The sequence below is a fragment of the Symphodus melops genome, assembly GCF_947650265.1.
Source record: "Symphodus melops genome assembly, chromosome: 3".
NCBI lineage: Eukaryota > Metazoa > Chordata > Actinopteri > Labriformes > Labridae > Symphodus > Symphodus melops.
The window spans coordinates 7,673,504-7,695,592 of record NC_136693.1 but is presented as its reverse complement, the minus strand read 5'-3'; the positions used below and the strand labels follow the sequence as shown (position 1 = coordinate 7,695,592).

Sequence of the window (22,089 nt, the reverse complement as noted above, 5' to 3'; positions counted from 1 at the left end):
ACACACACACACACATATATACAGTAGATAAAGATACCCCTAACTTTAACACATGAGGAAAAGTCCTACTAGAAATTAGATTCGAACAAATGTAAAACATAAGAAAAGCAGCAGTATGTCAAGCCTAATTGATTGACTTTACTGCGTTTGGAAAGTAGCTGTTTTATATTAAGTACATAAACTGACAATAATCTGAATCATTTTGAGTTATTTTAGAAACTGAATAATAGTAAATGTAATATTTTTTTTGTTTCAGCTTGAACAGGATAATGTAAAGACATTCTCTGTCAGTGTTATATTGATCAGGATTTTTAAACAGTTTTTAATTAATAATTTGAACAGACAGTTTAATAACTTTTCTTTACATGTATGAACATGTTTCAAACTAAATATTACATCTCTATTTTGTCCCTTTTTTTAAAGTCACACTGAGGACGGCAGTGTTGGTAGATTTTTTTATGTTGACACCTTTTCAACAGATTTTACTTATTGTCAGTGGTCTTCATTTATCAGAAAACATTCAATGTTCTTGTGATAAACTGAGTTGAAGCCAGTCTCTCTCAAAAGCAAAGTGACGGTCTGTCAGTGTTAGCATGCTGACTTTAATGTTTAAACACTGTCCTCTCTATCGACAAGCTGCCTTGAATATCACACATTACTTCTGGTCAAATGTCGCGTTGTTTAAGTATTTTGGCCTTTTGTCTTTAAAAGTTTCTTGCTGTAGGCCTCCAATCTGCTTAGTTTTTTTCAGTATTTTTATAGAACAAATAATAAACTTACTAGATGAAGAAAGTGTAAAATGTATTAATATTAAGAAAATTTGAAGTATTTCACATCTGTTTGAATGGAAGCATTTCTCTAGGTAAGGCTCATTGTGTGGCTGGTGATGAGTGGGTGAAACATCATTAAGAGACTATGCTGCTCTCTCTACATGTGTCTGAGAGAGAGAGAGAGAGAGAGAGAGAGAGAGACATGGTACTGCAGGCCACTAACATCGAGACTTCCTGTTGCCATAGTAACGGGCTGCGGAATTTCATGTTGACGCTCAACTGCGGGTTTGTCTAAATACCCAGCGTGTCTCTTTCAATGTGCATGACCCTTCTTCCACCTGAATGATACTGATAAACGACGAGCACGCCGCACAGCGATGGCCGTGGTGCACACACTGTGATGTTGAAGAGCTGCCACAGCTACCTCTGATTGCGGCTGATCGCTGAGTACACAGAGCTGAATAAACTGGATCACTGCTGGCTGGGGACGCGTGATCTTTCACTGCAGGAGAGAGATGTGCGGGAGCGACGCCCGTTACAATATGACTCATCGTCATGTGGGCTACAAATACACAAACACCGGGGTCCAGCGGCACAGGTTGATGATAAGACACCTTCATGAGGGTCACATCCTCATTTCATTAACGCCCAGCTAACCTGCAAGAATCAGAGAACAGCACGAAAGAATTGAAGACAACTCACCAACAATCCAAGATTACAATCAAATGTATTTTATTTTGTTTTAAAACACAGCAGTACAACTTTGTGTGTCGAACCTCCATACTCATCAGCTCATCTGCAACACACCGGGTTACCTTCCTTTGCTGTATGACGCATTGTAGCAATTCATATGCTTTACTGCAAACCTTTAATGCTGTTCACCTTACAGTATAGTTCATCTGTACATATTACATCCTAGTATTTCGTTGTCAGGCTTCAGGTAAGTTCAGTGCTCTGTGTCACAGGTTTAAAGGAAATAAGTGCACAAATGTTCCCTACACGTCAGCCAGCTGTGCTGAAGTTTCAACCATGCTTAGAAAGCAAGCGGCTTACAGTAACAAGTCATTCTGGGTTTAAAAGAAGGTACTGGTTATAAGAGAAGCAAAACTAGCTTTCTGTATTTTGACTTGATTTGATATGGCATCATAAGGGAGGAACTATTTATACAATCCTGCTACATTAAGCCTAACACATTCCCACATCTCCCATATAAACTGAACACAGAGATAGAGTGGTGCATCAAACAGCCTGTAACAAACAATGACGCAGACTTCAGACATGTAGGCTGTGAATAATTAACACTGCTGCACCTCTGGACATCAATGTTCCTTTGTTATGCAATACGCTACAGAAACTACTATAGCCCTTGTGGGGGGAGAAAAATCAGGTTACAAATACATTTGCTCAGAGTTGACTACATTCGAAATAAAAGACGTCAGCTGAGGTTGAGACTCGGCATTGCAGGACAATGAGCGTTAGCGACAGTGTAGTGTTGTACTGCAGTCGTCTCTGCCTGCAGCTCAGGCTTCCCCTGCTGTGTGACAGGCTCACTAAAGGCTTTCAGATGAAGAGTTGGGAGAAACACAGTCATTTACACACTTTGTGCTACAGCACGAGTGCTCGGCTTTTCCTCTAAATGAAAGCTGAAGCACAAAGCTCCATTTACTCAGTTTGGGATTTCTGCAAAACCAACTGCACAAGAGAAACTAATTTGAGCACTTTTAGATGGATTACAAATTGTGAGTGCTGTTCTGAAGAAAAGGCGAAAATAATTATGATCAAACTACCTCAACAAACTGCAATTTTGCAAGAAGAGGTGAAATCCCATCCTCTTAAAGGAGAAAGTTTTTGATGAAATTTGGCAGTGACATAAACTGGAGCTTAGAACTAAGGGAAAAAAACACAGCAGGGGTAATCTAAGAGAACAGCTTCATTGGTGTAAGTGTGTGTGTGTGTGTGTGTTTGTGCACTCTCAGCTGTCCCAGTCTGCACTCTGTGTGTCGTCGTCTCTTCTGTCCTCCTCCTCCTCCTCATCAGAGTCGGCTGCCACCTTCTTCATCCTCATCATGGCAGCTCTGATGCTGCGTTCCAGCTCAGTGCCTCCACTGTTAGGGACTTCTGCACGTGAAGGAACCACCTGCAACACGACAAGACTCATCATCACACATTTTCCTGCAGGTTTTACAAAGGCTGCATGTACTGGAGATGTGCTCAGTGTTTTGTTTTTTTCACGGTACGTTGACACATTGACTCATCCTCGCACCACAAATGTAACTGACAACATAACAAAAGCTCTGATCTATGACAGGGTTACCGTTAGTGATGACATTGAGCCGGGTGATAAACAAGTCCAGGTTCTTTTCTATGCATGTATTAATATACTACACTCCTGTGACCTTCATGGCCTGATGAAACCTGGGTGCTGTTTCAGGTATGAATGAGCACAAACTCATAATGATAAAATCAAAAGCTTTGGATCTTTGGGTGGATCTCTGTGTTTCTTTAAAGCTGCCTTTAAACAAGAAATGACAAGCACAATTATAAAAGGGACTGATTGATGAATGACATTTTCCTGGTATTCTGCAGGCTGACTAATCGTCATAGAAAGCTACCACTAGCTTTAGTTTGTTTTTGAATAATGGGAAGGTGTTGTCAAAGCCTCCGACTTGGCTGTTTTTTGTAGTAATTGTAATTCACAGTGTAAGCATGGACTTCAGCTAATTTTACTGGAAAACTACTTTTTTTTGTCTTATATTCATCAATTCTGCTTTTTTAAAATCATAATGAACTCAGTGAAAAGGTCTGAATGTATCGTCACAAAATCCTCTTCACCTCCAAAAACCATCTGCATTCTTGAGAGACCACATTTGATCCTGATGACTTTAGAATCAAACTCTCCTCCTGCATTAGGAAAAAGGCGGATTCATGCGTTCTACTTTTGTTCATGATTAAAAATCCAAGGACAATACTAAAACATAACATGAGTCATTCAGTCTGTAAATTCTCTCTTACTTCATCAGCTTGACCTAAACAGTGATGCTCCATGTTTTTTTTATTTGACTGATCAGTCAAACTTTGTGCCTCAGCACGCTGTTGAACATCTCACCTTCTTCAGCGGGACACCCAGTCTAATGGCAGACATCAGAGAACTCCTGGCATCCTCAACAAGGGGCGCCATGCTGGGAGTCGGGACCTTTCGAAGCTGGATCTGTCCGCGCTGCAACGACGCCAACACTTCATCCATCGTTCCTACGGTGACATGACAATAAAGGAAGAGAGACAGAATGATGCAGTTAGGACAGCACTGTTTCGATTTCCACTGCCGATAACAAATCTGAAATGTTTCAAAAGAAAGTTCTCTCTACCAGGTTTCCGTTGGTGCACAATTTCAGAACATTTTAAAAATGTCTTTCTCTTCAATGACTTCTGTTTCACAAAATAAATGCTTTTTTTTTTTTTCTTTCTTTTTTTTGAACCTCTGTTGGATGTTTCTGACTCCCTGGAGCTGAGTAGGAGCATCAGCAGGCCTGTAACTGATGCAAGATGCATCCTGTGGCCTCACGGGGAAGTTGGGAATTCGGGACAGAACACTGTGTACGCACACGCGCACACACACACACACACACACACACACACACACACACACACACACACACACACACACACACACACACACACACACACACACACACACACACACACACACACACACACACACACACACACACACACACACACACACACACACACACACACACACACACACACACACACACACACACACACACACACACACACACACACACACACACACACACACACACACACACACACACACACACACACACACACACACACACACACACACACACACACACACACACACACACACACACACACACACACACACACACACACACACACACACACACACACACACACACACACACACACACACACACACACACACACACACACACACACACACACACACACACACACACACACACACACACACACACACACACACACACACACACACACACACACACACACACACACACACACACACACACACACACACACACACACACACACACACACACACACACACACACACACACACACACACACACACACACACACACACTTCTCTGAAACAAACAAACACGACCTTGCCTGCAGTAGAGACAAATTCTCTCAAACAGCTCCATCCAAAGTGTTTTTCTTCAATAAATAAATATCAAAATGTTCTCCAACAGTTTGATGTCGGGTTATTACAGACACATCACACACTGAATTATTCCAAGTGTATTTTAATACTCACCTATGTTTTGTTTGAGCGTGTTCTTGGCTGGGAAAGGGGGGTCCTCTCTTTCACTTAGAGGCATCGGAGTGTCCTCAGAGGAAGGTGAGGCCCGGACAGGAGGAGAAACTGCAGGTGGCAGTAGTGGAGGAAGGGGAGGGGGAGGTGGTGGTGGGGGAGGGGGAGGAGGAGGCGGAGGAGGATGTGCAGTAGGACAGGTTGTCGTGGAAGGTGGCGGTGCAGAGAAGATTTGGACAGGGATGTCTTTGGGCTGCTGATTTTTGGGTATTTTATTGCGTTTCTTGGGTGCTGGGCAGACAGAGGAGGGTCCCTCAGAGGGGCCGATGCTGATGATTGACAGCGGCTGTGAGGGACAGGAGACTTCTGTAGGAGACATCCGGGACTGCGGAGTCTTCAGGATGAACTGGCCCTGACGCTTCTGAAAAAAAAAGAAGGATGCTTTTAGAAACAAAGACTTTATCTGGTCTGATGTTGTGAGAGAGGACGCCCACACGCCAGTCTAATCTAATTCCTTTGTTTCAGAAAGGTCCCACAGCGAGCTGAGATTAAACTGATGTGACAGAGAGCATGGGTAAAAAATAAACACACACACACACACACACACATAAATCCTCCTCTTCTATTGGTGTAGGAGATATTTTAATATAAATGGAAAACATATTATATATATAGAAAACAGAGACAAACCATAAAATGGATCGCTTTATAAAACAGTTACTAAAGAGCATCCACTGTGACGATGAACAAACCTGCTGTTTGTCAGTCAGTTACAGAGTTTAGGTCATACATTACTTCCTTACTTCTTAGTGTCCATTAGCTGGCTGCAAACTATTGGTCAATTGAATCCGGTTGCACCTTTAAATCTACATAGATATCATACAGTTAATGGTGAGGTTCACTTTCACATCATTTTACACACCTCTTTTTTTTTCCTCAGATAGTGATACATGAACTTTTGTTGGGCTGTTTCTTGATACCTTTTAAATGTGACTTGTATCTGATACTGTATGTGATCATGTTCCTGAACTAATCTGCATGCACTAAAGAACGACAACTAAATCTCAGAGCGGTGTTAACGGCTGCAAAAATGGAGGCCACTGAAGTAATCCGGGTTTTTTGTTCAGTTTGATAAACAGTGAAAGCTGACCAATTAATGAGCAGATGATGATGATGATGATGATGATGATAAGGAGGAGGAACAGGAGAACATTTTAATGATTGTTTCACATGGTGCAGTGGCTGGTCGGTCATTACGGTGCTAGTTACTCTCGCTGCCACCCGTCCAGCCAGCGCAAAACTGTGATGCACATCACTCGATGCATGTGTGTGTGTGTGGTATAGAAACACAGGCTGCAGAAGGACGTAGAGCAGAGAGAGTGCGAGGAGCTGACCTCTCTGAAGGATCGTAATCTGCTCAGAGTCTTCTCTCGCTCCTGGTCCACCCAGTGTTTCCTCCTCTCCTCCTCCTCTTTCCTCTTCTGCCTCTTCTGCAGACAAAGGGAGAAACGTTCAGAGGACAAGAATCCAGAATAAGGTGTGTGTATGTGTGTGTGTGTGGGGGGGGTGATCTTTAAGGGTGGTCTGGTTGCGGGGTTGACATACCAGTGTGACTTGATGATGTTGGCTGTAGAGGATGGAGCTCTGCTTGGCGGGCAGCTGCTTCTGCTCATGGGCCTCCATGCACTGATCCTACAAACACGCAAACTTGAAAATGATTTGACTGAGAGAACACATTCAAGTGACATCATAATGAGAAATAAGTGGATGATTAAAGGCTGAGGCATTCACAGATAACAAAAGACCAGTAAAATATAATACCTCAGTTTATGGGAACTGAAACTTTCAGACTCCAGTTTTGTTTTTACTGCATTGTTAAAAACTCACGCATGTGATACTTTATCTCTTTAGATTACTGGGGCTGATTCGCTAATTCTCAGGAGACTTCTCACACTTTGTTCAGCGCCATAAAATCCTTTTTAATCAGACTAATAAGCATGCAGCCAGCAATGGGAAAACACGCCAACTGCACCAACTGTGCTAAGACTGTCAGCTAAAAATAAAACACAAACGTAAAATCTACTTCAACAACCCAACAATTAGAGACCTGCAGGGAACAGAACTGTTTATCAATCCACCTTTTACCTGTTTTGTTTTTTTATTTGTTACAGCAAAAAAAGTAGCTTCATCATATTCACATCTATAAATCATTTAAAATAATGAGTTAGTTATATTAACATGATGAAGCTGGAAGCCTCAAATATAGAGCGATCAAATCAAGATTGTTCTTGGAAAATGGATAATGACTGATGTATTAAATTGTTGCTGTTGATGTTTCACAGGAGGAAAACAAAGAGGACTCTCCCTTCCTCATGTCCGTGTTACTGTCACACACCTTCTTGTTGCGGAGATAAGCTCGCCGGGCACAGATGCTGCCTCTCTTGGTCTCCAGGTTCTGCAGCCGCTTTTTGAGCTGACTGGCAGCAGGAGAGTTTGCTGGGTGAATACTTGTGTGGAGAATGCTCTGCAGCTCCTCGGGATCCTCGCACACATCATAGTACACCACCTCCTCCTTCAGCTCTGAAACACAGAAACCCCTCGTTCACCAGCAGTCCTCCAGTGTCTCTTTGAAATGTGCTCATACAATTAGTTCAACTCTTAAAACAACGTTGTATTCTGTATTTCAGCAGGGAAGGCAAAATGAATGGGATATTGATTTAGAATCCATCTCTGTACTTTTACCATGAGTGCAGTTTTTGCCAGAAGAGACCCGAAGTACTTTTTGCAGAACGTTTTAAAGGAGAAATGTTGTAGCCGACCAGCTTCATATAAACTGAGCAAAGGCCCTGGAAAAGTGTTTTTCTTATGATGGGTATTTCATTACAATCATGAACCTTGTCTCAAGCTCGAAAGGCCCGAAGAAAACTCAGAGGCCTTTGCTTTTCAGACTCCTCTCTGTCTTTTAGTTGGGAAAATACACTTAAAACCAGCCAAGGTGAGGAGACACACACACACACGCTCAGACACACAGTGTGTACATACACACCACTTGGAAGCAAACATCTCTCAAGTCCCAGGAGGAGCAATTACAGGAAAATGTACATGAGCAAAATGTTTCCCTAAAGTAAACCCAGCGCACAAAACACTGAGTGACCACACAAACAGAAACCACAGCTCTTCATAATCCAGTAACAAAGGCCTGTAAGAAATGCACAGACATTGTGCGACCTGGAAGGTTTTCTTCAGCCTGAAAGTGTTGATTCTACTATAAGAGTAACGAATCGTTGCATAAATTCATCTGCACATCACCTTAGGTTTCTGTTAAAGAGGGGATGGTGCAGAGTTCACGTCAGTCCACACACCCAACATGACCTGTTTCTCTTAACTGTCCTATCGGAATAAAAGCAATTATAATAAACAGTAAAAGACATCACTCACTTCTTTTACTTCCACAACATGAGGAGCTCTGTTTTCACATTTTCTTCAACAAGAACGTATGTCAAACAGTGAAAGAAGCTAATGACTAATACTGCATGTTTTTAATGGGGTCAAATTAATGAGCATCAATGAAATAGATTTTAATCTAATAAGGCAACTTTACCCTCTATGTAAGGCGATATTAATAAAGCTCTTTTAAACCTCAAGTCTAACTCTTTTTGTTTGGCCATTCACTATATTACTGCACTGAGTCAAACGTGGTTCAGGCAGATGGCAGTGTGAATAGCTTTAGATGCCAATTACAGTTTCACAGTGTGAGGCAACCTTGACTCGACAACCTTTTCTCTCAGCTTTGCTTTTTTTATACATCAAGATTCTCCCATTTTTAAAGGAAATGAATCCAGAGTGCTTTATACATGTAGTAATGAATAGTGTTTGAGTGTTTCATAGTGGAGTATAGTAGGTAGGTAGGTAGGTATAGAAGACATGAGCGTCTTTTCTCAAACATGTAAAGCTGTGCATTTCTAATCAATCAGTGCGGTACACATCTACTGTTCAACACCTGTTTCGTCTACCTTTGATCTGCCGCCGCACAGTGTCTATCTGAGCCACCAGCAGCTGCTCCTCGTGCTTCAGGATCACCAACTTGGTGTCGTACAGTTCTAGTTGGGTTTCATAGAACTGCAGCTCCAGCTGGTCCACTGTGTCCTGCTGCTGGCCGCCCTCAGACACAGAGCCAGGGTTTTTGTGGCTGCTGACTTTGCCATACAGGATGCCCATCTGCAACACAAGAGAACCAAACAGAGCCTTTGTAAGGCTTTGCAGATGACAGTCTAATAAGAATGTACCATGCATTTAAACCTTTAACAATTAAATAACAGTGAATATTTTTGTGACACAATATACTACCTGAACCTGCAGAGACTCAAAGCGTGGTGCATTATTCTTCCCACACAGACATATGGTGAGGCTGTTGCCCCCTTTAAAGGTCAGACGTCAAACTGAAACCTCATCCACATGATTTTTCTCTTTTCATTACATGTCTTTTGCCTCTTGGGTTGGATTTTTGGCACTTTTTGACAGCTGATGTGAATTCAAGTTTTGGGAGACACCTTGAAAACGAGGATTTTTTTTTTTTTTTCTTAATCTGAACTAAACCAGATTATCCTGGTGGAAAAAAACAAACAAACTGAACACTAGAACCAATTTAAGAGTCTGTGATGGAGAACATTTCTCCAGATTTTATGTCTGCTTGTTGTTTTTGTTTTTTCATGTTGTGATGAAATCAGCTGAAACCAAAAGGTACCTGCAAGGTCACAACGTTAACGTCAGGAGTGAATAATAAGTAGAGAAGGAGCGGACGCATTCAAAGCTTATGAACGTCCTTAAACGCCGTCAGTTGTGTCAAAGCGAAACACTGCTCACACTGCCTGGATATGACACAGAGTGAATTGTTGTTTTCTTTTTTGATAATATACACACCATAAAAACTTTAAATATATGCAGACGCATTAAATGAAGAGGACTCAAGCTGTGTTCTCTTCAGGCACGGTGTTCCACTCAACAGAGTCTCCGCCACATGATCCTGCGGAGCTTACTGATCCATTATATACATACACACACACACACACACACACACACACACACACACAGCTTTCTGCGTAGGGACTCCTGTAGATTTCACAGATGTAAATACTCACAGCATCCTGATACCTGGTTTTTAAAGAGCTTAATAGTATGAATAATGTAACCACATGCAGGTGAAAGTGTTCTCTGCTGTCCTCCAAACAGCTCAGACTCACAGCAGGACTCCTTAAAGAAGCAAGTTCTCCGCTGCAGCTTTCTCCAAAATACTGTGATCCTGACATCGGTATTCACAGATATGCATACAGCTGAGATGTGTCTTGTATGTTCACACACACAGACTCACTCGTTTATTCATGAATGCAGGTTTTTTGGGGGGGTGTATCGAGGGAATTCTCTGTGTTTTTAGAGACGCTTCATAAATAGATCAAAGGACTATAGCAGCCAGAGATTGAGATCAGACTGGAATATCAAGTGAAAGATAAAATAGAGCAAGTGGGCACCATGTCACATCTCTACAAAAGCAGTGTTGGCCTAAGCACTAAGAAACAGAGATCTGAATGGCAGCTCAAGGCTTACAAGGGAGTCCAAAAGACTGTTAGGAAGAGTGCTGACTAATGACAGAACCACTGGAAAAGCTGTGTTTTCTTTTTTCACCAAAGGCACACACCCTTTCTCTGATGCCGTCCTTCTTGCGGTTCAGGCACATCTCGGTGGTTCTCATGTGCTGCAGAGTTTCTTTGGCCAATAGGAAGCGTAGTTTCTCCAGTCGGGGAGCTGCAGACTTCCAGGCAGCAGCTCCGAAGCGACATTTATCCTCCTCCATCTGCTTTGACATACCTGAGCGTACACATAAGAGTGTGTTAGGTCTCTACATCGAACTAATCAGTAAAAAAAATAAATAAAAAAATTAAAAAGAGGAACATACTGGTTTAATTCAAAGTTTTGATCAGAGGGAGAATTTTAAGAACAACAGACACTAAAAATACTGTTGGGGGTGTCATTTTTTCCCACGTTTATTTTTACATTTCCTAACCAGCTCCTTTGATCAAACTGTCAGAGAAAAGGCATGTGTTGTAACTTTGAGCACATACATGTCATATACACTGTGGCTGTGGAGCTGGTGTATTTCTAAAAAATTGTTGGGATGCTAATCAGATGCATAAAGCTGCCAAGTAATAATATATTAATCAAATCAAGTTGAGGAAGAAAGCAGTAGTATCCTCCTTCATTCCCTCATTTGTTCTGCTCACGGCACTATTTTAAATGCTTGCTTTGATAATTTATTCTTCCCACAGAATCTGGAACATTATTGTTTGTTAATGTACGTATATGAAGAGGTTCTTGACACTTCAATGTCCATTTAGATACATGTGAAAGTGTGTGTTTGGTGTGAACTCGTTATCTCTTCATTAATATGGGAGTGCTGATGAATAACACATTATAGTCACTAATGAATGCATCCACACACAAACAGAGAAATTAAAAACACAAACGTATACCAGCCAGGGCCTTTGAAGTCTGTGCAAAGTAGGTGACAGTGATGTCCTGGATTGAGGCGACTGCATCCTTGGCTTTGTTTTTCCACTCCTCCGCCTCCTTCTCCAGAGCGGAAATTCTCTTCGGGCCCAAGTCCTCAAACTCCAAAGACTTCTGCAAAGAGAACCCAGAAAGAAAAAAGTGGACAACATTATACTAATTGGAATTCTGTTTTTGGTCATATGGGGGCCAATCATCATCAACGTTGAATGAGGGTATTTAAAAAAAGAAGAAGACAAGAGCAGGTCTAGTCTGTACTCTTCATCAAATGGAGCTAGTTAGAAGTCTGTAGTGATTAACTTACAATGATCTCCATCTTGTAGAGACAGGCCAGCTCTCTCATGTCTCTGAAAGGCTGTAACAGATACTGGAAGAAGGTGGTGGCCACAGTGACCAGGTCCTGGTAGACCTCGTCCTCTTCGTCATAGATGCTGAGGAGCGCAACCATCCCATCAGCGTTCCCATGACCCTGCAGCAGCTGGAAATACGGAGGACATAAACACCACACCATGAGCTCACAGGCTTTACTCTACACAACATCTCACCTTATAGAAATGTTTTTCCTCAAACTGTAAAAAAAATCCATGACAGACTGTGTTAGTTGTCTTTAACAATATAACTCTCAGAAGCGAGAGAGCTTCTGAAAGAGACGAGAGATTTAAAAATCATCAGTCAGCAGGTTGGCAACTATTTCTGAACAAGGGTTGAAGTTATAAAACTGATAAACCACTTCACTGACCTGTTTTCACCTGGGTCAGTGGATACATACAAGAACGAATCAATACAGTTAAGAGCAAGAAGTCGACTGTGATTGTAACTATAATTTATTTTCTCTTGTTAAATAAAAAAAACCCTGCAGTCGTCCCCAGTCCATCTTTTTAAATGTATCCTGATTGAATGAATAAAAGGGGAAACATTATCAACGAATACTATAATGAATAACTCTTCTGTGTATTTTCTTTCATGCCATGCTCATTTGAAATGGAGATAAGTGTATCTCATGATGTTGACGAGATGTTACTGAGTCTCATCTCCCTGATCTCCCAACATGAAGTTTTCAGCTTTATTATATTCTAAAGGCACTTTATTTATTGTGTAACAACAAGCAAATGTCAAGTTACATTTCTGTACACACTTCAGCCAATCACAGAGGTGTTGCAACATCAAAGCTTTGATTGAATCACTGGGGGTGTTAAAGTTTGCTGAGTCACATTCAGACTTGTAACACTGTGTGGTGCTAATCCTTCAGGGTAACATTCAAGGAGGGTTGTGTTTTAGGTTACGGAGGTTTCCAAACATGTACTAAAGCCTCACCCATGTTCTTCTTCTGTCGGATTAAGACTGCTTCCACTTTTTGATTTGGGTGCATGAGGAGCAGCTGCAGGAAAACATGACCAGTCTATTTATGATGTCAAAGCTTACTTTTGGTTTCAATGTACAGCAGGTCATTTAAGTGCAACATCAAAGTTAAAAATACTCTCTGAAACCCTGTGATGACGCTCATATTATGTTTGTTTGTTTTAGGTGTTTAAGTCTGTCCTTACTGATATGGAGAAAAGACAAAATGTTAATGTTGTATTATAGATATGTCTCATATCAACATTACAATGTAATAACATGTCTGCACCTTATATAACAGATAAGCATCTTTCTGTGACACCTCTGCAGGATGACTATCACAGCTAAAAGAAGCCTCGTGTTATCAGGTATCAATACTCTGAAACAGCTGAATAATAAACTGAACTGTATTATCTTCAGGCAGTATTGATGAGGAGATGTAGGCTATCTAATAAAATGGCAACACATTGTGTATACATTTTGTATGATCCAGATGTGAGCACGTGGCTACATCTGTCAGAGCCCTCACCTGTCTCAGGTGACCCTTGGCTCGTGCCATCTCCTCCTGCATGCTCTTCCTCTTGAACTCCTGGAGATTTTCAAAGTACTCCTCCACATCCCGCTCGTCCTGCGTGAACAAAGTATCGAGGACAATTGTTCGCCCGCAGATGTCTATGGCCGTGCTGAAGTATTTCTCGAGCTTTCGACACGTCGTGTCAAAGTCCCTCTCGTCCTCGTCCTCGGGACCACCAGACCTCCGAGTCAGGAAGAGCAAGTCCCAAATGTTGCCCTCTTCGAACTCAGACAGATCTGGGAAGCAGGCCACTAAGGTGTCTGCCACGCATGTAAAATGTTGATGGATATGTTTGAGGTCGCTCACGGAGAAGAGTCCGGCCCAGCTGACCTGCGTGTCTGACTCGGTTCCCTCGCTTACCTTTGTTACCTCGGTTTTTCGTTTCTGACGTTGTAATGTCCGGTTGTGACAAGTGACAGCAAACTTACACTCGATGACACTCCACTGGACGATAAAGCCGAGCTTAAATGTCTCCGGTTCTTCAAATATGTTGCTTTTTACTGCCACCCAGCCCTCCAGACTGTCTAGCCGCTCACACTCGACGTTATTCATCTTAAAAGTGATATTTCACTTTGGCCTTACGAAAAGATACCTGCTCTGTTTACAACGTCCGCCATTTGTATGACGTATGCTTCCTTCAGGCACATCACACAGATCCGGAACAATCCTTCATGCAACATAGAGGTTAAACACAAACTTAAGTAAGTGTTTCTGTAAGGATAAAATCATCTCGACAGAACTACATAGGAGAAACAACAGGGGAAAAAACATTTGTTTACAGCACTTTTTTTCCGATTAGAAATACAAAAACGCCAATTCTATTTGAGAGGGCACGCAAGTTCTCGAAATTCTTCCTCTTATTGAAAAACAGGTCAGTGTTTCTTATTATGTTTCGAAAGTAACACTTGTAAAAAATGAAATAGCCTCTAATATTTATCATGAGGACAATGAACACGCATTCGATTCCGTATCCCTGTTATTTCTTAACAAAAGCGTGTATAAGTTTGGCGTTTACGAGGAGCCCTGAAGGCCTCGTAATGTCTTCAACTTCGACCTTTAAATCACATGTTTTCGGGGATTTCCACATCTTAATATCAAGGCAAGAACTGTGCCAAGCATCTCAAGTTTGTATTTTCAGCGTCTAGTTAGTCTTAATTGCATGTTTTATTAAACTAAAAACTGTCTTCCTGCATGAATGTTTGACATGCCTATGACATTTGAGCAGTCTGTGTCCCATCTATTTTTGTCACACTTTCTGGGTTAGGGTTGGACTGCTGACACTGTTGGCTTGTCGGACCATACTGTTGGCCTGAAATGGTTGTTTAGAACAGGCAGATCTGCGGAATTATACAGGTAAATGTGCCATCTGTTGACTTTTTAACATAAATAAGTAATTTCATTGATTGTTATGCACATTTATGTTGAGCTAAATTGTTGTTTATCCATGGTTTGGTAGGCAATATTACACAGTAAATGGCTGAAATGAATTGTAAATTGGTTGTGTTCTTTTTGGATGTATGAAGATTTATGGCTGGTTAGTTCATCTGCAGTCACTCTCATGGACCTGTTTGAGATCAGAGGAGGCACACTGGATGTGATTGCAGAAGAGGCTGAGCACCAGGATTTGAGCAGAGAGTCAACCACTATGGAGTCCTTTAATGTGACTTCAGATAGAGGAGGGAGGACAACCCGAGACGTTTCCACCTTCCAGAGGTTTTCTGTCGACACCAATGAGTCCCTTCATTTTCAGGCCTGTGAGGAGATCCCTCCATCTCCCACTGGGGCAGAAGATGGAAATGATGAGGATGATGTCTTTAAGGAGGAAGGAACAGAGGTGGGGACATTAATGCAGCTTTTGTTTATATACTATTACATCGACTACTTATACTTAATGTCTCTGTCCAACCTACATTAGATTCAAATCACTTTTTAAATCAGATTTTGGTCAAAATTCAAGCATAATTACAGATAGTAAACAGGCCTTATAAGATGCTTTTCATGACAACCAGATATTCACATTTTCATATTGGTCCACTGATTTGAAGGCAAAAACATTGTTCATTTTCTTTTGTTTTTTTTTATGAATTTTGATGTTTCAGAGTGAAATCGTCAATATCAGGAATCGTTTGCAGGGAAAAGTTGCTGAGATGGAGAGTTTTGCAGGTCACCTAGAGGAAATCTTTCTTACTGTGGAGGTAAATGTCACACACTGAAGAAAATCAGGTTGTTTCCACTGGTTTATTATTGCAGATCTTTGTGAGCAAGAGGGAATACTTTTGTTATTTTCTTTGATGGAACTAAAACGATAGAGAAAGTTCAAGATTTATTTCTTTGTTACTGCAGAGCTTGAACTCAAGAGTAACACATATACTCATTGTCTCCCTTTCATCTGTCATCCTCAACTATTTTTTAGTGCATTGCAATTGTTTTTTCTTGTATGATTGTACAAATGTGTGCACAGGAGAATTTTGGCCGTCAGGAGCAGCACTTGGAGCAGCACTACAACGATGTGCTGCAGACATTGTCTCAGAGATACGATGAGAGGGCAGCTGGTTTGGAGGAGGAGAAGAAAGGGAAGCTGGAGGCCCTGTACAAACAGCTGCTGTTTTGTGGCCGGGCGATGGATGCTTCCAAAGAGCTTATTGAGACAGCCCAGGAGATCTACCGTACTCAAGACAAAAGGCTTTTCCTGAAGGTGTGGAGGCTTGCACTCTTGTTTGGGTTTTCTTTAGACAGTCATTTAAACCTGGAGATTTTAATAGATGATGTTGCTGTCATTGTCCTGATGCAGAAAGATTGAATGTGGATATAAAATATTAATTTTAAATATGTTAACATAGTTGTGTATGTTTATTTGACATTTATTGACAGACAGTTCTGCCCACCATCAAAAGGTAATTCTGATGTCATTCAGTGGGTTTGTGGCATGGTGTGAAACTGTACTAGTGATTTTGAAAGACTAACTATTAACAGCACATGGTTTAAATCGTGTGACCAAGTGTTTGTTGTATATTTTCAGGAGCTGCCAGTACTTATATTGACATGGTAGGCATGGTAGGCAGTGGTGAAGTATTTAGAAGCTTTTGTTTGTTTAAATTATTGAAGCACTAAAAGAACACACAATGTGTTTTGTTTTCAAAATCTAAAAGTATGCTACTACAATCCATTACAAGTAAATACGTTATTGTTTAATGATAAAATATTGTGTTTGTCTATTGATATACAATAGTTAATACTGGATTTATTTGGAAGTTGCATTTCTCTGCATCCATGTTTTATGTTATGAGGAATTTAATTTCTTAATATAATGTTGTGTATTATTGTCTGCTGATTCGTATTATAGTCTAAAAAAATGGACATGAGAAGATAGAAAATTACTTTTTGAAAATGAACCAAGCTTCAGAAAAATGCTGTGGAGGGAAAACTATTTTTTTTTTCTTGTTGTGCAGAAGGTGTATAAAAATGCAAATACAAGCATTTTAAATGTGTATGTTTAGTACAGCACCTATTCTACTTTTGTGGTTTCTCCAGCATCGAGGAGTTTGCTAAGGAAGAGACTGACCTCACATTGAACACACGTCTGGAGTTTGACACACCACTGGCTGACCTGTCAGATGTCAAAACCATGATGGATTCCATCAATGTTGTTCCAGGTCAGATTTACAAATCTCTCTTTTTATCCACTAACTATTGGTCAACGATCATTTTTGTACAAAACACAGAAACAGTGTGAGGGTTATCAATTTTGTGCAACCCTCCTCCAACAAAAAATAGACAAATAGAATCATGAAACATGGGTCGTAATGGAAAACTGTCCATGGTGCCAATGAGTGGTATACAGATAAGGTTTGCCTTATAAAAATCATCTTATTTATATGTCACCAGAGCAATGATAAGTGTTCCTTACATATTTATATTTGATTCTTTCTTGTCAGCTTTCTTGTGTATGTATGTGCGTGTGAGGATATATTTTGTTAGTATTAATGGAACATTCAAAGTGACTGAGTTTCCTTCTGAGGTTTTCATTATTGTCATTATAATTATTATTCTCTTTATTGTTGTTGTTCAAATTATACAAATGGTGTCAAAAAGGAGGATCTTTCTATGACACGACCATGTCACCATGTTTTCTAGTCATTATAGCTAACAATGCTGATAGTGACCATATTCCATATTTAGTACGATACTGAGTTAATGACTGAATAATAATCTAGTCGTCCCCCCTGACTGTGTAAATCTTCCATGCTGCAAAACTGAAGATATTTTGAAGCATCCATGTGTCGAAATCTTTTTCGTCTGTAACTGAAACATTGTCTAGTATTGTTATTACATGTCAACCCATAAAGGAAGCAAAATAAGAGAGCCAAACAAAATCCAGTCCAAATTCATTCATTCTAAATCAAATATGCATCAAGTGGATTCACAATCTACCAGCAAACAACAATAAGGTTATCTGTGGTTCTTACAACTTTGACTGTTGATGGATACATAGATCCAAAGGTCAATGATTCTTGTATAAATTAAATGTATAATAAATAAAAACACAAAGGGGTCAATATTAAGCACCAGTTAGAAAAACTTCCCTGACTTTTCATTAAATAAAACCTATCAAATTTTGTGTTGTGACATGATAACACACGTAAAAAATAACTAAAGCTTCTCCACTTTAAAACAGCTCCATCTGCCCCAGTCATCAACCCCCAGATGCCAAACTCTGCCACCCAGACGTCACTGCGTGTCTGCTGGAGCCTTTTCTCCGATGATACCGTGGAGTATTACGAGCTTTACTACAGGCCCGTTTTGGAGGACAAACCAGCAGACGGCACCTACACAGCACAAGGTACTACACAGAAACGCTGAGCGCAGAATTCCACTGCATGATAACACCATCTACTGTTGAAAGTAGTACTTATTGAAGAGAAAAAGTGCTGCGTTTTGATCAGTACAGCCACAATGAAATCTGTGCGTTCTTTTTCAGAGAGCAAGGTAAAAGTGAAGGAGACCCACTGCACTGTGACTGATCTGCTGCCCAATGCTCAGTATGAACTGTGGGTGACGGCTACCAACACCACAGGAATCAGCCCAGCGAGCGAGAAGGCTTTGTACATGACAGGTAGTAAATGTCACACCAACTACATGATTAACTTCCAACAGTGGATAAAGTTGTTCCGTGAACCCTTTTAGTCATATTTATTTTATGTTGTTAGCACTTAATAGATAGATGTCGTGGACAATATCTTCTAAATCCTTTATTTGTGGCTTTCTAGTGCCATCGCCTCCGGTGATCAAGCAGAGGGAGTGCACAAGCTGTACAGAGGCAGCTCTGGTCCGCTGGGAGTCGGGAAACACCAACCCTGTGGACTCTTACACTGTGGAGCTCAGCGAGCTGGGAACTGATGACACAGAAAGCAGTGTCACAGAGTAGGGGGGGGGGGGGGGGGGGGGGGGGGGGGGTCTAATTGTCCTCTCCTTGGAATTTCTCATATCTTTAAAGAGTTCAGACAAAGAGGAAGTTGGTATCGCCCAGTTAAAGCTCAAACACTCTACGGGCTTTACATGGCCTCATAGATGCAGAGCCCCATGATGTTTGTCCTCACAGGCCTGCCCTTTATTAAAGCCTCTGCTTCAATACACAAATACACAAGCCTGTTTTAGTGCTTACCTTGCATTTCTAAATCCTATGGTGATAGAGCTGCTGTATCAAGACTCACTCTGCCCTACAAAATCTATTCTTAGCTTCAGCTATTGCAGCAATATGAGCCTCAGCTAGAATACTGTCCTCACATTGGGGGCAATTTTAATTGTTGTTACATGGTCGCTTCACAGAACAGTCAAACCATTTATCCATGCTGTTTATTTGTTTTTACATATTTGACCCAAAATGCATTAACTTTAATGGTTATTGAGACGATAAGTTCATTCCAGACTAAACTCTGTTAGCAGTTTGGAAATAAAAGGGAGTCAGATTAAATGTTGTCATGATGCATTCATCTTTTTTTTAATTTTTTTGTTTTTTTTACAAGGTTGTGATATTATCTAGTCTATCTGTTCAATCCCACAGGTCTATAGTAGCTGTGCCCACCTGTCAGTGTTTGATCCAGCTGCAGTCAGGACGGCGCTATATTATATCTGTAAGAGCCGTTAACATTGGCGGGCCCAGCGTCAGGAGTGAAGTTATTACAGTCTCCACAACAGGTGAGAACATTCTCCAAAGAAGCTTCACTAAATCTTGCAATTTAAGTCCTGTCCTTTCGGGGTGCTGATGGCCTAGTGTTTAGGTCGACACCATGAAAGCAATAGTCGGTGTGGTGTGGTTCAAGTTCAAAATAAAAATATATTGAAGTAAAGGTCTTAAAATTGTGTACATTCATACAGTATTCTCACATGCAGGCACATTCTTCTATCTCCTGGAGGACACTGCACATCCTTGTCTGTCCATCTCTGAGGATGGCTTCACCATGTTTTATGGAGATGAGGAGCTGCCAATTAGTGCAATGGCTTTAGATGATAACACCTTTGCCAGGTAATGTATACAGTTTCATTTGTGTAAGAGGATGGGAGCTTCATGAGAGTACATATTTTAATTAAGAGTATGTTGTGTGTGTGTGTGTCCAGGTGTGTGGCGGTCCTGGGGGATCTGATTCCAGTACGAGGCCGACATTACTGGGAAGTCGAGGTGGAGGACGAGACTGAATATAGGATCGGTGTTGCGTACGAGGACACAGAGAGGAATTCCTACCTCGGAGCCAAAAACACATCCTGGTGTATGAGACACATTCTGACGCCATCCAGGTAATAAACTGCATGTGTATTTCTCAGTGGCACTGCTGCTAATATGAACCTTTGTTTTAACGGGGTATGATAGCCTCATTCAAACAACCTTTTCTCCCTCCTCTAAGTTGTTCATCCTGTTGATTTCAAACTAAATAAAACACATCTGTTCAAACTCAGTAAATAATGTAACTTCGGAAACATGACGAATAATTTGTTGTAATATCAATACGTTCAAGTCCTTTTATTATTTTCACATCTTCATAAAAGAGTTTGGCCATAGTGTGTCGCAGAAGAAAAAATTGATTTAACGATTATTTTCCTCATGACTGCATCAATAGGACCCTTAACAATGAGGATGTAATCAAAGTTTCAACCTAACAAATAGTCTCATTCAGAACTCAAAGTATTAGATTTTGTTAATTATTAGATTTGTTGCCATTTTTTTGATGATTGCTTTATCAGTCTAAGTGACTTAAAAACGTTGAAATCTTCTCATCACATTTTAGTTCATGTTTGTCTCAGGGATTTCTTTTCGATGTGGTTTTACATTTGGTCCCCATTAGTTGTTGCCGCACTAACAACCATTATTCCTTGAGTCCAGGAAGACTAAAAATAACATGAAGAGGGTTTTTGACAAACAATACATTGTAGGGTCATTTTGAGCTGTGGAAACTAGTAAATGGTATACTTCACTACTTTGTGACGTTGGAACTCATCGATGGACAGAATTATTCATCTTAGTTTTCTGCACTGCAACTTTTTTGAAAGAAACTTTTCTACTTTTCTGGGGGGGGGGGGGGGGGGCAAGCTGGAGGAGAATTCCACATTTTTACATAACTGCATGGAGAAAGTTATAGCTGTTTTTTCATTTGATAAATTAAAAACACATGCTGATCCTCTCCAGACTACTATAGCAGTTCTCAGAAACTAGGCCAAGACTAATTTTAGCCACCAGAAATTGTCCTATCCTAAGCAATCTTTTTTTTTTTTCATCTGCTCAGCAAAGCTGAAGCCATTGAAGGCAGCAGAGCCCATGCCTGTACATCTGTTACTTTATAATGTTGCTATGGTAACGCTTCTTAGAAGAAAGGAAGAGAGTCGAACTGTCACATAGCAAATCAGAGCAACAAATCACATAGGCTTTAGTGTGGCTCTCATTGTGAGCATCTACAGTGATACACCTGCAGTAATCTTTTTACATCTTCAGGCGTTGAAAATCCAGCTGCTGGTTCATGGTTTAGCATGATTTATTTTACTGATTGACAAAAATGATCCTCAATAAGAAAAGAAAGCTGTATGTTGGGCATTTCTTTGCAGTAAACCATTTTTTTTGTTTTCATCTTTAGGCATAAATATGAATTCCTGCACAACGGTTGGAGTCCAGACTTGAGGATTACAGTGAACCCACTGAGGATAGGAGTGGCTCTGGACTACGAGAGGGGGACTCTGTCCATCTTTAATGTTGTTCTGGAACAACATCTGCACACCTTCCAGTGTCACTTCAGAAATTATGTCCACCCCTGCTTTAGCCTGGACAACCCAGGAGCTCTGACAGTTCACAACGGCATAGAAGCTCCAGAGTATGTATTCATCTGAAACCAGACATTTAACCCTTCTAAAGGCTTGTAGGGGATGCAACTGCCTTTAAATATTTACCAACAATCAACAAAGTAAATGCTGTAAACACCAACATTTATCAAAATAAAATCTGTTGCCGACCTTCCATAGCTTTATTCAATGTTCAGGAT

The 22,089-nt window shown here is 40.8% G+C and overlaps 2 protein-coding genes across 4 annotated transcripts; one reads left to right on the top strand and one right to left on the bottom strand.

The window, feature by feature from the left end:
* Positions 1-1,480: 1,480 nt before the first annotated feature.
* Positions 1,481-14,225, bottom strand: whamm (WASP homolog associated with actin, golgi membranes and microtubules). Of its 2 annotated transcripts, none has more exons than XM_079339320.1 (11): positions 13,523-14,225; positions 11,960-12,133; positions 11,619-11,769; positions 10,787-10,956; positions 9,108-9,312; positions 7,490-7,674; positions 6,700-6,786; positions 6,489-6,584; positions 5,098-5,515; positions 3,877-4,019; positions 1,481-2,907 (listed from the first exon to the last, which is right to left on the bottom strand). In XM_079339320.1, the coding sequence occupies exons 1-11, from the start codon at positions 14,117-14,119 to the stop codon at positions 2,743-2,745; spliced, it is 2,391 nt and encodes a 796-aa protein (XP_079195446.1). In that variant the 5' UTR covers positions 14,120-14,225; the 3' UTR covers positions 1,481-2,742. The 2 variants fall into 2 exon arrangements, 1 of the variants encoding a protein (XP_079195446.1); XR_013778746.1 differs by lacking the exon at positions 1,481-2,907 and adding an exon at positions 4,136-4,360 and having other exon boundaries at positions 3,942-4,019.
* A 390-nt stretch (positions 14,226-14,615) lies between these two features.
* Positions 14,616-22,064, top strand: fsd2 (fibronectin type III and SPRY domain containing 2). 2 transcript variants are annotated; one of them, XM_079339563.1, is made up of 14 exons: positions 14,616-14,666; positions 14,832-14,920; positions 15,091-15,401; positions 15,667-15,762; positions 16,029-16,262; positions 16,439-16,461; positions 17,099-17,220; positions 18,243-18,407; positions 18,546-18,680; positions 18,835-18,988; positions 19,629-19,762; positions 19,958-20,090; positions 20,183-20,359; positions 21,688-22,064. In XM_079339563.1, exons 3-14 carry the CDS (start codon positions 15,126-15,128, stop codon positions 21,935-21,937), a joined length of 1,899 nt encoding a protein of 632 aa, XP_079195689.1. In that variant the 5' UTR covers positions 14,616-14,666; positions 14,832-14,920; positions 15,091-15,125; the 3' UTR covers positions 21,938-22,064. The 2 variants fall into 2 exon arrangements, with proteins under 2 accessions (XP_079195689.1, XP_079195690.1); XM_079339564.1 differs by lacking the exon at positions 14,616-14,666 and adding an exon at positions 14,673-14,691.
* Positions 22,065-22,089: the final 25 nt, after the last annotated feature.

Bases quoted from the DNA above. Each gene is read 5' to 3' on its own strand.
- whamm (XM_079339320.1), bottom strand. From the start codon at position 14,119: ATGAATAACGTCGAGTGTGAGCGGCTAGACAGTCTGGAGGGCTGGGTG. The intron at 12,134-13,522 runs GTGAGGGCTCTG...CCGTATTTCCAG, and splicing joins CCAAGGGTCACCTGAGACAG to CTGCTGCAGGGTCATGGGAA. The intron at 9,313-10,786 runs GTGTGTGCCTTT...CTTGTGTTGCAG, and splicing joins AGGACGGCATCAGAGAAAGG to ATGGGCATCCTGTATGGCAA.
- fsd2 (XM_079339563.1), top strand. From the start codon at position 15,126: ATGGACCTGTTTGAGATCAGAGGAGGCACACTGGATGTGATTGCAGAA. The intron at 18,408-18,545 runs GTACTACACAGA...GTTCTTTTTCAG, and splicing joins CGGCACCTACACAGCACAAG to AGAGCAAGGTAAAAGTGAAG. The intron at 19,763-19,957 runs GTGAGAACATTC...TCTCACATGCAG, and splicing joins TATTACAGTCTCCACAACAG to GCACATTCTTCTATCTCCTG.